Below are 16,296 nucleotides of genomic sequence, written 5' to 3' on the forward strand. Positions count from 1 at the left end.
AGCTTCACAAGTACTGTCAGCAATGCTCTGAGCTAGGTACTATGACTAACAACTTGATTTACAAGGGAAATCACTGAAGAACAGAGAGGTTAAGCATTTTGATCAATGTCACACAGCTAGTATGACAGGCCAAGATTGGTATCTAAAACATTCAGACTTTACAACCTGGGCATTTCCCCTTAGACATCAAACACCATCCACTACAAATAAGAGATGAAGGAAGAGAAAGAACTTCTGTGTTCTTTCCTGTGTAAGGAGCTAGCCCTGTGAAGATGTGTGTCTTTTGGCACCAGAGCTCTTCGTGGTGAACTTCCAAGTGCCCAGGGGCATTCTGGTCCCCTAAAAGTAGCCATGACATCTCACCCAGTGTCCATACGCCACATTGTCCCATTCACCCAAAATGGCCATCCCACTCCAGCTGGGTGACAGGAGTGTAACAAGCTGATTGAACAAATCACATAAACACAAGGATGAGAAACTGTTGTCTTATTTTTCCACAAATATCTACACTTTAGATGAAGGAACTTTTGGCTCACACAAACGTGGTGGGAAGAGAGCATAAGTACAGGAGCCCCTCCTAGAGGTGGGCGTCTCTGCAGGGAGCAGCTCCTTGAGTTTTCCTGGCGTCCAGAATCCAGAAACACCACTTGGAGGCTCCACAACCAACAGCTGGGCCAGAGCCAGCTCTGTGTTTCCCCCTCCTTAACCCCTCACTCCCAGACACTCCCACACAGGTTCCTCAGGCTCCTGTCTGTATAAACTGGAGAGCTCCGGCCGCCCCTTTGGAGGTTAGAGAGTCTCCTCTGGGTCACAGTCTGCCCCTCACATGTGGGAGCTGCTGGAACTCCAGCCTAGAAGCCGAGGGCGAGTTCTGAGAAGATAGATCCGCAGGTCTGCAGGCACCTAAGCCACCCTCCCCACAGAAGGCAGAGACCGACATCTGGACATATATTCCCCGTCTCTCCTTCTCAACCCTGTGGCAGAAGCCCCTTCCCCGATCCTCAGCTGAGCTCACACCAGCCCAAACGAAGATGACACTCCCCAGGCTCCCGAGCAGAGGTGAATGACGTTATCAGGGTCAGGCTACTGGGATGTGAACAGCAGTGAATCACGTGACCGCCAGGCTGTGTCCTGGGAGGGTGGGAAAGGGGTCCCTCCTGTGCGTCCTCCTTCCGTCCTCAAGCTGGACGTGGACGTGTGACCAGTAACTTGAACCCCGGGAAAGGATGCAACTCCTGCGGCAGAGCAGAGCGCGGACCGCTGTCCTGGACCACCTCCCGGAGCACAGAGAGCGTGCGCACTGCATCCCGACAGTTGTGTGAGGCGAAGAAAGTTCATTCATTTCAGCCTCAATACCCTGCTAACCTACATTGACAAGTGGACGTGTCTGTGCTTAGAATGGACTGAAAGGGCCATCTGTCACCTAAAGAAAGCATCTCCTGGCTTCAAGCCAGGTCTGCGCACCTGCTGGGTCGAGGCCACGCCTGGTTGGGAGGTGGGCGTGGCCATAGGGCTTTGGCTGATTGCTGCACTGAGGTTGGACTGTGATGGACAGGAGGAAAGCTCAAGGTCTCTGGACCACAGAGTAGACTGTGGGAGTGGGTGGAAGGCTTCCAACAGTGCAAGGCACGTGGCTCAGCACACAGGAAGGATGGACATAGCCCAAGAGGCCAAGACAGAGACTTGAGGCTCCCTGGCACTGCAGGACACACAGGGTGTGAACACAGGCAATGCTTCTGGAAACTAGGGTGAAAGGGCAAAGACAAACGTAGGTGGACATCTGTGGACGCGACGTGTGATCTGGACAGAACTTCAGTTTGGGGCAGTGGTACCCAGTGTCTCACCAAAAATGTGCAGGGTCAGCAGAGTAGGAAGGCTTGTGCTGAGCACACAGGAGGTGTCTGCAGGGCAAGGACGGGAGGCCTGGCAATGATGGAGTCAAGTCTAAGGGTAGGGAAGGGGCAATTCAAAGGGGCAGAATCCTCTGAGTTTGGTCACAGAGTGAATAACTCCCTGTGAGAGCAGTGGAGGCTCAGCATAACGTCCACCACCATCCCTAGTCCCCCATGACTGGTGAAATCGCCACAGAAAACCAGGACTAACCACATGGATACACAGCTTTGTTCTTTTCAATGAAAAGTGTGGAAAACTTGAAACTCATATAAAAAGAAGTTGAATATCCCCTCATCCTGTTGGGCTGTATGTAGTCTCTCAGTCTTGTTCAACTCTTTGTGACCCCATGGACTGTAGCCTGCCAGGCTCCTCTGTCCATGGGATTCTCCAGGCAGGAATACTGGAGTGGGTTGTCATGCCCTCCTCCAGGGGATCTTCCCAATCCAAGGATCGAACCCAGGTCTCCCGTATTGCAAGTGGATTTTTTTTTTTTTTTAACTGTCTGAGCCACCAGGAATGCCCAAGAATACTGGAGTGGGTAGCCTATCCTTTCTCCAGGGGATCTTCCCAACCCAGGAATCAAACCAGGGTCTCTTGCACTGCAGGCAGATTCTTTGCCACCTGAGCTGGCAAAGGGAAGCCCTATAATATTCTAGTTTAATGCAAAAGTATGACCACCAGCAAAGCGGAAAAGAAGAATCCAACAATAGCTTATGAATCAGGAACTAGCACCATCCCACACAATGAAAGAAGGCAGATAAAAATCTGTATATTCTTCAGGAGCCTGGAAAAACATTTTAAAATTGCTAGTATACTTAGTTGTTTTAATCTACCAATAAATAGGAAAATGCATATTTGTATAATTCCTAAATTCCCATTAGATAATTATTGGACAGTTCAAAAATTATGAAATTGCTCAAACTGTATGTCTGATACACTCTTTACACAGACACTTAGCATGTGGTCTTCTCATTTTCTTGATCCTGCCATGTCTGAGTGGGTCTAAAAGGCCATGTGAGGGGCTGGTGAAAATGACAAGCTTCCTCTAGGTTTATCTCTTACAGCCAAATATTTTTTAAGTGTTTTCCAGTTCAACCTTGTGTCTAGCCTCCATTCAATCAGATATTTGCTTTAGTTTGTTGACCTGATTCCTCATCCTCAAAACAACTGTTTATACCTGCAAATCTTACAAAAGTTAGTTTTACATTCTATGCATCATATCATCATATGTTTCTTTAATCAAGCACTCATTAAATATCTGGCTACACTTATACTATTCTAAGTTCTGGACATTTATGGAAAAATTATAATGTGATATACATGCTGTTACTATGCAACTTCATGAACAACTAACTTGTAGTAGCACGGGATCTAAAAGGGAAAAGGCCATGTAAACACAAATAAAGGAAAAAAATAAGATCACATTAAAGGCTATGAAAATGATGGTACAGCATCAGGAAGACAAAAGTAAACTGTCAGTACAGTTCTAGGGAGAATCTATTATTTAATCAGAATGTGATGCAGATATACAAACTACTAAACAAACTGGCAGAAAAGTCCTGATTATTAGAAATCCTCCTGCCACACACAAACCAACTTTCAATGGAATAGTCTGGCTCTAGATTTCGGTACCAAACTGTTTTCATACAAATCCTATCTACACAGCCCGGGCTCCTGTGACTCATGTCGCCACCTGCTCGTCTGTTAACTTCTGCCTGGACCTCCCTCACGCCTTCCTGCCACTCTCCTCCCAAAGGCAGCCAGGATCCCTCCCTCTAGGAGCACCTGCAGTGTGTCAGGCATTACCCAAGATGTGCAGGGCACACTCTCTCACAACTAACCAAGGAAGGAAGTGTTAACATCTCCAATATGCAGAGAGAAGACAAAAACAAACAGGCCGAACCAGCTCTGTGATCAGGCCGAACCAGCTCTGTGATCAGAGGTGAGATTAGGGCAATCTGAATGGAGGTCTCTAAACTTGTGAAGTCACCAAACCCTCTCCCCAAAATTATCTCTGATGATGAGCAAGGCACACATGGCCTATAGAGGGACAGACCAGTGACAATCTATGGGGTGGTCACATGGCTCCAGCTTTCACTGCCCGACTAACAAAATCCTCTTGCCTGCCTATGTTTATGAAATATTTTATTTTAGGTTTAAGCTATACATTCCTGATCCTTTTCACTGGCACTCTTGTCCTTGCTGAAAGTAATAAATAGTATCTACCTGTCTAAGCTTCAGAAGGTGTGACAGAAAAAGAAAGCAATTTCAAACTGCCACAGCTCGCTTCATCAGCTGAGACCTCCTCCTCTAAGAGCTACAGTAGAGACAAGGGGGAGACCTTGCTCAGGCTTCACTGGTAATTCTTGGAGTATGTGTAAATGTGGCTGCAAAACGACACATGCTGCAGGGGAAATATATTGCGCAATAGAGAGGAAATTATATTCAGATACGGCCACATGCATGCATATTCCAAAAGTGACTCCATGGTTTTGCTCACTTTAAGCCAAATATCTTTAAAGGGAATTTTGGAGATTCTCGCTGGATTTATGAGATTATTCAAGTGGGACTTGCCCACAGAGTGCTAACTGGTTGGCTGGTTCTTTTTGTAACTAACAGTCTCCCATGTGGCTCTGGTCACTTCGTTTAGGGGCATCATAAGTTCATGGTGCCCTGTGGCTCTGCCCCTCCTGGGCCAATCCATTCTTTCCAAGCTAGGCTCTCCTCTCCCCAAAAAATAACGTTAAGTCAGCTCTTCCAGGAAAGACATGAGGAGACTCCAGGCAACAGCAGGCAAGATGGAACGAGTGGTCAGCAGCATGCCAACCAGCTCCCAGCCCTGGAATGGACTCAACCATACTTAGAGTTGAGCAGGATGGTGGAGTCAGGCTAAAAGATAATAAACATAAAAATATTTCTAAAGTGCTCAATGGTGACCAGATATTATTATAATTATTAAAGCTTGCATAATATAATGGAAGGGTTTATCTAGGTTCTCCTTTGTGTATAGTTTGAGGAAAAATAATCAGAGTGGCTACTCAAGCAGTCACAGACAGTTTTGGAGATCTTCAAAATGTTCATTTACTATTGATGTAGGAAAACCTGTCACTGGATGTCTACTTTGGATGCTAAACAACATATTACATCATACTGTATTATATTACATTATGCTACGTTATGGTTTTGTTCTGCTTTAAACACTCAAGAGCCGCCTAACGCCGGCTTGAAAGAGGACTGACTTCACTTATTGTTTCTCTGTAAATTTCTTTTACAGGACAAGAAAGAACTCTTAAAACATAAGATTAAGCACAATGGTAGTTAATGTTTAGCAACCATCATTAGGGGAAGAGAGGTGGACATCCATCTGCAGAAACATTTCAACATGGATGGTGGAGGGGTGGATAAAAGACAAAGGCCTGAGCTTCTGCAAAGGCTTGGCTTTGAAGACTGCCTCCACCAGTTACAAAAATAGACGACTAAAACGTAAAAATCGATTCTAATGGCAAGCGGATCACTGCACTCTCCATGTCCAGGATATTAGGGAAATCTGAATATTTGATTTAGTAGCACCCTGGGAGCCGGGGAGCCTGAAAACCCTCCAATAACCTTGAAAACATCCACTTCCTGTAGAAGAGAATTGAATGCCTACATCAAGCAACACCCACCGAGCAGCCTCGCGTCCTGCAGTTAAAGTACAAAGACTAGAAGGCGCGCACCAGCCGTCGGAAGTGGGTTGTCTTTCCTCACCAAGCGGTGAGGGGTCAGTGGCGGGAGTCAGAGCTCTGGTCCTCCCTGGAGCTCTGCTCTCATCCAGGCGGTGGGGCGGGTTAGGGGGTGGGGCGGAAGTCTGAGGTCCGAGGTCCCAGTCCTTCCCCTTCCTCCCCGGGGGACCGGGAGCAACGAGAGATAACCTAAGGCCCCACTTAGTGCAAGCAGCCCTCCCCCACACACAGTCACACTCGCACGCCCCAGGTGCGCAGCCACACACACACACACACACACACACCACACACACACTCGCACACACACACACACACACACTCGCACACCCCGGGTTCCCCTCCCTGCTCCCGGAAGGCGGAGGGAATCCTGAGGATTAGGCTGGAAAGGGAAGGCGGCGAGGCTAGAGCCAGGATGCTGGACCGCGGGCGGCCCGGTTGTCCTCGGCTCCGGGATGCCGCTCTCCCGCCGGGAAGGTCGGGGACCCGTGGGGCGCACGTGCGAGTCCCCGCACCTATCGAGCGTGGCTGGGCCCCAGTGCGCCCCCGGCGATGACCGCATCGCGGGGCTCAGGGGCGCTGGGAGGAGGCCAGGGGAGGTACGAAGCAGCCCCGAACGATGGCGGGATCCCACCCGCACGACCGTTGTCCCCGCTCTTACAAGCGCCCGGGGGAGCCTATGGTTCTCGCCTAGAGCCTCGGGCTCCAAAGCTGGAAAGTGCGCGGTGCCTGGCCCTCGAGGGCGCAAAGCTAACCCTCCTGCAGAAGGGTTTTGCGGTGTAGACCCCCAAGATGAGTTGGAATGACGCGACCCCACCCCAGAGGCCGCGGACCTCCAGGGGAAGCCGGCGGGCTCTGCAGCTGCCAAGTTCAGCGCGAGGTCGCCGGCCATCAGCGGGTAATCGCTGCTGTCCTATCGCTCCGCTAGGTGTGCGTCGCAGGTAACTACCGGCAGTCCCCAGGAGCTGCCACCCCTCCGAGCCGGGGGCGGGGGGGGGGCAGGGAGGTGGGGCCGGAGGGACGCGCAGGATGGGGCAGAGCCACTCCCCACCTCACTGACTACACGAATCGGCCCCACACCGAAAGCCCCCGCTTAAGCCGGGCGCGGTGTCAGGCCCTGCAGAGACACGCGGTCCCTGGACAGGACGCGACCTGCGAAGCAGCCGCACAGTGTCCCTGATCGATTTTCCAAAGGCTCTATCCTTCCCAAATTCAAGTAAACTGGAGGGGACAGACGCCCATAGGAGCTTCGTGGGAGCCGCGCTCCTCGCCGGCAGAGCGATGGTCAAGGACAAAGATGCCCGCAGAAGGGTCCTGCCAGGAAACTCGAGTGGCAAAGAGGCCGCGACCGCCTCCTTACTGGCCCCTCCTCCTGCCCAGGGACCAGGCCTGTCGCCTCTCCGCGAGCCTTCTCGGTTTTCCGCGCAGGATTCTTGTGTGTCAATACTCGGCCACATAATCCCCCCAGGAGCTGAGGTCAGCCCTCAGGAAACCCATCTAAGCCCCCTTCCGATTACGTCCGCATTTAGCACAGGTGTGACCTTGACCCTCCACCTCTGGCAAAATGGACAAAGGTGGCTTTTTCCGCATGGGTCTAGCTCTCCTTGCAAACGCAATTGCTACTTGCTAAGACATGTCCTCTTTTCTAGCTCCAGTGGGAACAGGTGAGGGCTAGGCGCCCAGAGTCACCTTGGCGGGGTTCAGTGTGGCACTTCTACTAGAGGAGAAACTGGGCCCCTCTCACTCCAAGCTCGCGCCCCGCGGGTGTCTTTAGACCTGAAGGCCGGTGGCTTTTCACGCCCTACCGGCCGCATAAAAACAGTGAGATCCTTGCCTGGGAATCCGGGAGGCTCCCTCTGTCCTCGCTTAAACCTCGGAGTCCCAGCGCAGTTACAGATCCGTCTGGACCGCGCAGGAGCGGAGCTGGGCCTCCGTTTCCGCAGCCTCTGCGTCCAGCAGTTTTGTTGTAGAGGCTTTTGTGTGAGTAAAGCCAGCAACTTCAGGGCACCGCTTCCCGGCGCGACCCGAGTCCTTTCCTTCTTCCCCCCAGGGGCTGGGACACGGGACGGGGCAGAGGTGGCATAGAAACCCTCTGGATGCGCCCGAGCGTCCTGTGTCCAGGGACTGGGGGAGGGTGCTCTTGTACAAACCTGGGAAGGGGTCTACAACTACCTTTCAGGCGGATTCGCATCCATTGTGCACGGCTCGGCACTCCACAGAAATTTCTGTGTGTTACTAAACTCAGCTCCGTCTCCAGCACTGGCCGAGCTGGCCGCCCGGACTGTGAAGCTAGACGGTTAAGACCCTGATCATGCAGACCCCGTTCGTGCGCCCCAGAGCGAGAATTGAAAGTGCCGGGCTTCCGCACCCAGAGCACGGAGCTGACTCCCCGAACCGGGTCTCGGGCACGCGAGCTAGTGATCTGGGTTTGCTCTGAAGCCCGCCCCCTCCCCAGGCGCCCCCTCCCCTCCCCTGGACCCTCGGAGAGAGGGAAACACTCACCTACTGCCAGGCAGATGGGGAGCAGCAGCCTGAAGACAAGCCCGCACACCACTTCCGAGGCCATCGCGTCGGTCCCGCGAGTCCGAGCAAAGGGTCTCCAGGACTGGGGTGCCAAGCCCATGCCCGCCTAGGGCCTCCTGCGGCCGGCGGCTCGCAGCCGCCCGGGCATCGCCTCGGCTAGAGCCGCGGCGCCGTGCGCCCCGAGGGCGCGCTCTCCGCTTTCCTGGCCGCGCCTCTCTGCTCTCCCGGCCGCCGCTCACCAGGCCCTAGGAAGCCCCCTCGTCGGGCGCCCGACCCCTCACGGCCGGCCCACCCAGTGTGGACTCCCCGATCCGGTGCCGGAGGTTTCTGCAGCGGGTGCCGGAGGCCGGAGCCGGGGACCAGGCACTTCGAGAGGGTCCCGCGAGGCGGCGCGGCGAGAAAAGGGGAGAAGAGGGCGTGCTGTCCTTTTGGCGGCTCCTGAGATGTCCCTCACGGGCAGCGGGGAGCCTTCTCCGTGGAGTCTTCTCAGAATAGAGGTGACGACGCGGCCCTCGTTCGGCCTGAGCTCCCGGAGCGGCCCTGGCCCGGAGCGGCCCCGCGGTGGCTCCCTCAGCAGTCTTCGGTTCAGCCTTTGCGCCCCCGGGCTTCGGGCCGGAGACAGCGGGGCGCGGGCGGCCGGACTCGCGTAACCATTCCCGATTGCTCGGGGCTCCCTAACGGGTCGGCAGAGGGGCGCGCGAGGGGGCAGCCTCCACTCGCTCCTCCTCGGCCTCCACTTAAAGGAATAAAATGAAAAACGAACGCCGCCCGGAGGCCAGCGCGCCCCCGCCCCGCGCGGTGCAGCCTCGCCCTGGCGGCGCAGCCCCGGCTCCGGGCGGGCGCGCACTTCTCCACCTTCAATGAAACTTTCGAAGCCGCTCTCGCGGACGGGCGTGCGCGCCGGCCAATGGGAGGCGGCTCGGGGCGGCGCGGGGTCCCGCCCCTGGACGGCTGGAGGCCGGCGCAGGGCCCGAGTGCGGGGACCCAGGGCAGGGAAGCCCCCGCCTGCGAGCGGTGGGCTTGGCGCGCTCGCTCCCCGGACCCTCAGCGTCGCTGGGTCCTGTCCTTTGGCAGACTGAAGGAACCATCCTTTCCCCAGGGCGCGGCCCTGAGCTCACCCCCCACCCGGGGAGTCCTTTAAGGCTCCAGGAATTGTGCACAGGCGACAGGAGAGCAGAAGTTGGCGCGACTGTCACTGTGCTAGGTCCGCACGTGCCCACCTGCACGCACTGGGAGGAAGAGAAGGATTCGTCCAGACCAGTGTGCCTGCGCATTCTGAACGGAGCGAGAAGTTTCAGCTTCGACGGGGCTCTGGGAAATCCTGGGTCTTTCCAAATTCATTGAGTCATTGGGAAATCTGCGAGTGGACATAGGGATCAGATGCGCGCCCACTTAGTAGATTTTGGAGACGTCTTGTTTTCGCCTCGGGTTTGTTGCTTGTCGTGGCCCCTGGGAAGAGAGTATACTGTTTCTCTTCTCTACTCATAATCCCTGTTTTCTCTTTCTCTAGGTAAGATCTAGAGACACCTGGTTCTAGCTGGGAGATGCTCTTTTCTCAATTATCCAGCAGTTTTGTCACTGAGGGGACCCTGGAGACCTGAAACAGGTGATCTGACGTATAGGGAGGACCCTTCAAAACTGGCATTTCCATCAGGAGGGCAGAGAGGCAAGACTTTGACTTCCACCAGCCTTCTGGGCTTGAACTGGTGTTTGATGATGGAAAAGTCTGCTGATGGAAATTTACACAAATCTTAGTTCTCTGTGATAACCAACAAGGTCTCCCTTTAGAGATACAGTAAGCTTGCATTTTGAGCCCAAATAGCTTCACAAATTCCCTGAGAAAGACAAATACACTGTGAACCAACACTTTTTTATGAAGCCTGATGCAGTCAGATCTTGCAAAGACACACCGAAACTTAGACCATCCTTGTATTCTAGCGTCCTCAAGAAGTTTTGCCACCCAAAACTCCGAATGTCAATGTACACTGCACTAGGCCTAGAGAAGACAACAGGAACTTAAGCAAATCATTGTCCTCTCCCAGGAATTGTGTTTTGTAGAAGCCTGATGACAATCTGCACCTGTTTTCCAAGTCTAGCACTGTGATGCTCATAGGTGGTGTCCTCTGGCTCTCCCTCTCTCCATCTCTCTGGTACAACTTGTTTTGGGAACCCAATTAGGAGGTCACAAAGCCCTCCTGAATTTTATGTAACACTGTGTCGCCACATGAATTCTGTTTACTCTGAATATTTCGTCGTGTTCTTGGTAGGTTTCCAACACTGTCTTTTTCTTGTTGTAGTTCAGTCACTAAGTCATGTCCAACTCTTTGCGACCCCATGAACTGCAGCACACCAGGCTTCACAAACTCATGTCCATTGAGTTGATGATGCCATCCAACCATCTCTCGCCCCCTTCTCCTCCTGCCCTCAATCTTTCCCAGGATCAGTGTCTTTTCCAATGAGTCAGCTCTTCTCAACAGGTGGCCAAAGTATTGGAGCTTCAGCTTCAGCAACTACAGTCCTTCCAATGAATATTCAGGGTTGATTTCCTTTAGAATTGACTGATTTGATCTCCTCACAGTCCAAGGTACTCTCAGGAGTCTTCTCCAATTCAAAAGCATCAGTTCTTCAGTGCTCAGCCTTCTTAATGGTCCAATTCTCACATCCATACATGACTACTGGAAAACCATGGCTTTGACTATGTCCTGTCCAATAGACAGGACCTAGACCTGTCTGCTACTGCTGCTGCTGCTAAGTCACTTCAGTCGTGTCCGACTCTGTGAGACCCCATAGAGGGCAGCCCATCAGGCTCCCCCGTCCCTCTAGATGTCCTCCAAATCAATGTCTCAGATACCCAGTTAGGAGAGGCACAATCTTCCCTAATCCACCTCCTGCTTATCCTGCCCCTCTGTGTACCAAGTTGACCATTTGGTCTTTAGAGATTTTAAGACCTGGATTCTACTTCTTCGTCCACCCGCACATATATTCAAGGAGTTTCAGTTGTCTGCATTTTACTAGAAGCTGTGCTCCCCCTGGCTGCATGCTACAGGCACCTTGGATCTCTCCATTAAACCAAAGCCCTCGATTTTGACTCTGACTTGTTCTCGGCCGCCACACCTGTGTGCTTGGGAAAGCCAGGAGGTGGTGCTCAGGTGTGCAGTTGGAGCAGAGAACCACTGTCCTCATTCACATGCAGAACTCCGGAAACAGACCATGGTTTTCAAAACTTGCCTCTCCCAAGCAACGCCACCTTTCTGGAGCTGTGTTTTCATACTGCAATGATATAGGCCTGCATGGCAGTAGTCAGTGGTGTTGTCTTTACAAGGGCTGTTTTACCCTAAAATTTCCCCAGTATGAGGAGCAGTAGCTAATATCTAGACCAGCTGATTTTTAAGGATTTTCTGGCCCACAAAACACGGCTCCACTTGGTCAGGAGCCCTGTTTGGCCAGCCACTTTCATCCTCCATCTGAGCATGATCTTGCCTGAAACTTGGCACAAAGTAGAAATGCTTTAAGGAGAAAATCAGCTCCATTGGATACTCATAAATACAGCATTTTGATATCTGATGAGCACTTAAAGCATATGACCCCAACTTTTGCCCACGTGATGAATCAGGCACTGGTCACTCCAGGCATCTCTGCCTCCACATGGGTGGGTCATTACTGACACTTTAATGCCTCGGATTTCTCTTCCATACATTAAGGAAAGCAGTACACACTAGCTCATATGAAGCACTACATAGATGGAGAGAACCCTCAGAGATGCCTGGAGCACAGTCATCATCCAATGAATAGTAGTGGCTAGTATTAGTATTAATGCTATTGCCTTTGCTATTATTGAAAAACAAGAACTCTTCCTGCATTTCTGAGGCTGTTATGCTAAAACACCATAACCTGCTATGATAACTCAGAAAGATGTCCTGGCCTTAGCAACATGTTAAAAACTGCCCCCCCACCACCCACTGAGAGACATTCTCCTGAGTGTTTGAGATTTAGCCACAGAGAAGATGTCGCTGTGGCTTCTGTGGGTTTTGTCTCACCTGTGGATTTCTTCTCACCTGTGGGTTTCATCTCACCTGTTAGACTTCATCTTTTCTGAACTTGGTCTGATGCTCCCCCAGTTGACAAAGTCACTCAGAAACACCATCCTTGTCCCAAAAGCTAATTTTCTCTACTGTGCTCAAAATGCAAACACGGAGTTAATAACCTTTTTCAGTCTCAAATGGTAACTTCACCAGTGTTTCCCAGAGGAGTATGAAAGTTGTCAACTTGGCATTTTCTTCTCCCAGTGAAATCTGCCAAGATCCATAGGCGCCATTGAGCCTGCAGAGAAAGTGGTGCCTCCAGCCAACTTAAGGCCCTCTTCTCCCATCAGTAATGTGTGTTCTGTCGACATATATACTCACTTCATATTTTCAGAGATTCGCATTTCTGTGTTTTCATTTGTAAGTCACAGTATTTGTCTAAAAGTGATTTTAGTTAGAAGCCACGTGGTTTTTGGCTCTTAAACTTGAAAAACTTGGAAGCAGAATGAAAGCCTGTCTTCTCTTTGCTAATATATTCTGTGGTTACACTTTTTAAGCTGTCAGTTTGATGTTTACAGCCGAAGTATTTCTAAGGTCTCCAAATTCCAAAAACCTAGACACCTTCTAATAATTTGTGGGAGGCATCATTGTGCTATGCTTCTTCTAAAGAGGTTCTCCCCGAGACGGTCTCCCCCACAGTCATCTACAGCAACAATGAACAAAATCCCTACGTGTATCCCTGCTTCACCATCTGTGGCATCTGGGCCTTACCTGCCATCTTTCTGCGGGAAGTACAGAAGTTTACACCTTGGCCTGAAGTGCAATTTTTGAGTTGTCATGTGGATTCAGAATCTGAAGCCGACTGCTGGTTTTGTGTCTGATGATCAAGAACTTTGAAAATTCAGCCAACTGACATGTCCATGCCTTCGTTTTTCAATCAGATTCTAAGCTTTCAGTTCATGGGTGGAATTCCACCTATAAAGCAAGCTATTAAGCAGGCTGTATAGCAAAATATTATCTCCAGATTGTGTTCTGGTTACCTGCTTCCATTACACACACACACACACACACACACATACACGCACACACACACACACACGCAAATATCTATTACGGGGTAAGAAAGACCTCATATGAAAATAGAGGAGCATATACAGTTCTATTTGTTTTTGCAGGACTGACACATAAAGGAAGCAACTATGAATCCGTGGGGAGGGTGCTCTGTGGAGGCCGGTGACTCACCTTGGGCACTGGTGCCCAGATGGCTGACTCTAAAACATGGGAACCACCATGTATTATTCACAGTCGACATCAGGTTTCTGGGCAGATTTTTATCTCAGGATTGTTTAGCTGCTTTCTGTGTCATTTCTCCTGAAGCCTTTGAAGAGGCTGAGGGCTTCATTTCATCCAGAAAGACTAAATTAAACTCTGGAAAGAGTCTAAAGGGAATTTGGGGAGCAATTTAGCAGTAAAACGTAGTCACTCAAAGCAAGTTACGAAACAAAAAATTTGCAAGTTTTTTTCTTTACTTGGATCCACTGAAACAGGAGAAGTTTCCTTGTCTGTATTCTATAGACATTTATTAGTTAATAAATGCACATTTCAAAATGACTTGGATTCCAGTTGCATTTCCTGGAACTCCATCAGGATTTCTTAAATGGTCTTTGAAATGTGAATATTCTTGGTGAGTCAAAGTGATTTTCATTCTTGGCTCTTAAGAACTTTGGGATGTGTGTTTGTGTGGGGTGTGTACACGTTTGGGGAATGGCCAGTTCTAGTTACTGACATTAGCCTACATTAGCTTGCAACTGGGACTGTCTCAGGCCCTTCAGTAAGTCAGCAAGTTCAGAGCTTCCTTCACTTATTCTCCTGCAGCGCCACCTTTTGGCTAAAAGTATAATGAAAAAATACAAGTACCTAAAGGAAGCAATTAGGCACAACCAACAACACTCTCTTGCAGCCAGCAACCGGCTGATGGGCTCAAACACACAGCGGCGCCTTCATGCAGAGACCATCCGGTAAAGACAGACATGAATCAATCACTGTAGATAGTTAAGGAAACCAGGACCATGCGCAGAGGACTGAGAGGAAGAATCAGGTACCACGGAAGAGCGTGGTGGTGAACCTCGCTTGTTCTCATTTCTCCAGAAGGTGGTGCTTGCTGCACTTTGAAGGGTGGCTGTGGATTCTGCAGAGTATAAGCTCCGTGAAGGCAAGAACTCTCTTCTGTTCATTCCTGTGTGGCTGGAACCTGAGACAGGAGGTGGCCCAGAGCAGACCCTGAGTAAATGCTTGTTGAATGAGTGAAGGACTTATCCAGACGGGTAGAGAAGGAGCAGCACCCCAGGCAGGAAGAGCGGCCAGCGTCCTAGAGGCAGAGGGAGGACCACGTGGTCGATGACAGCAGGTCGCAGTCTCCACTTTTTGCCAATGGGGACACCTGCAGCTCAACTAGATCACACAGTTTCCAAGCCGCATCCTCTGTCTTCTCTTTAGTTCAGTTGTAACTGTCACGTTGTTGTTGCTGTTCACTCACTCAGTTGTGTCCAACTCTTTGCGACCCCATGGACTGCAGCTCACCAGGCTTCCCTGTCCCTCACTATCTCCTGGAGTTTGCTCTAACCCATGTCCATTGAGTCAGTGATGCCATCCAACCATCTCCTCCTCTGTTGCCACTTTCTCCTCCTGCCCTCAATCTTTCCCAGCATCAGGGTCTTTTCCAATGAGTCAGCTCTTCACATGAGCACCTACTAAACACATGCGGAGTAACAGACACACTCAGGCATATTGTAGGCATGTTACAGGCACACTCAGGCATGTTAAAGGCATGTTACAGACACACTCAGACATGTTACAGGCATGTCACAGGGGTGAGAACCGCAGCCACTGAAACCTGGGATTCGTGGGTCGACCGACATCCACCCTCTGTGCCTTGTTGCTCACGGCAGCCCCGAGACTCAGCCTGAGGTCAGTGTGGGAGGACACTCAGGAAAGACTCAATCATTGATCACTTCTGGGAGGTCTCAGCCCCTGGGGTGCTGCAGCTCAGGCAACCTCTTGACCTTTCTAGGTTTCCCCATGATGGGGCGTATGTGTGTTTAATCGATTTTCCTTTAATTCCTTCTACAGAAAGAGCATATTCATGTGTTCTCTGGGCTGTGGAGACACTGCAGCCCCTCAAAGCCTGATCTTCAGCCCAGAACATACCCATGTTTTCCACGACTTTTCAGCAGATGGATGGCGTCAGTGGCTATGAGCCCACAAGCAAAGCAGACGTCATTGGCTCTGAAAAGCCCAGTCATGTTTCTCGATCGATCAGCACAAACATCTCTCTGGCTTGTCCAAGGATGCGATAAACATCATGGGTTTTTCCAAGATTCTTTTAGATCCTTCAAACAAGTGCTTTATTTGTTTGTTTGGGGATGTGAGGAAATGGTCCCTCTTACAAAAATAAATAAAAGACACTAGGCTCCTTCCCTCCAGACTGAAGAGATTTGCTTCTGGGTCAGAATCCCCTGATGGAGAGGGGTCTGAACTTCCCTGCCCACAGCTACCCAACGTTCAACTTTCCTTCCCTTCCTAACAGGGGAGGAAATGCCTCTTTTGATATTCTGTTTTAAAAACAACTGAGAAAAGTGGACATTTTAAAAGCGAAACATGCTACAATATTTAAAAGCAACAAGCCAGGAATGGTATAGGATGTGTTGGAATTCTCGGAACCAAGTTAGATGCCCTTTGACCCAACACCGAGGACGACACCTGGACACACAGCTGGAGGGAAGTGGATCACATCAAGTTCAGGGCCCTCTAGGGGTGCGGGAGGGGAGAGCTGTGCCTGGTCAGGTGGGTCCCCCACAGAGCCCCCCAGGAGGGAGCGGAGTACCTTCCCCACAACCCCATCTGGCCCCTCCTCACCAACTGTGTCCAGGTATCATCTTCGGTGTTGCGTCAGCCTACATCTAACTCAGTTCCAAAAATTTCAACCACTCAGATGATGGAAGCCTGGGAAGCAGATAAGGGCAAGGGGCTGGAAGAAGAAAGATACGGCCAACGGGGGAGTCGAATACCCTCGATTCTGTGTGTTCATGCGCATTTGAACGAAGCGCAGGTGAAGAGGTTGTGACTGTCTCCCTTTCCTT

The 16,296-nt window shown here is 50.9% G+C and overlaps 1 protein-coding gene across 1 annotated transcript in view; it reads right to left on the minus strand.

Annotated features, from left to right (window-relative positions):
- Positions 1-8,964, minus strand: part of PIEZO2 (piezo type mechanosensitive ion channel component 2) — a 255,503-nt gene extending 246,539 nt beyond the window's left edge. The window contains exon 1 of the mRNA XM_018039712.1: positions 8,115-8,964. Coding sequence (XP_017895201.1) covers positions 8,115-8,235 — 121 coding nt within the window. The 5' untranslated portion in view covers positions 8,236-8,964. The remainder of the gene's footprint in view (positions 1-8,114) is intronic.

Source organism: Capra hircus, chromosome 24, assembly GCF_001704415.2.
Source record: "Capra hircus breed San Clemente chromosome 24, ASM170441v1, whole genome shotgun sequence".
Lineage (NCBI taxonomy): Eukaryota > Metazoa > Chordata > Mammalia > Artiodactyla > Bovidae > Capra > Capra hircus.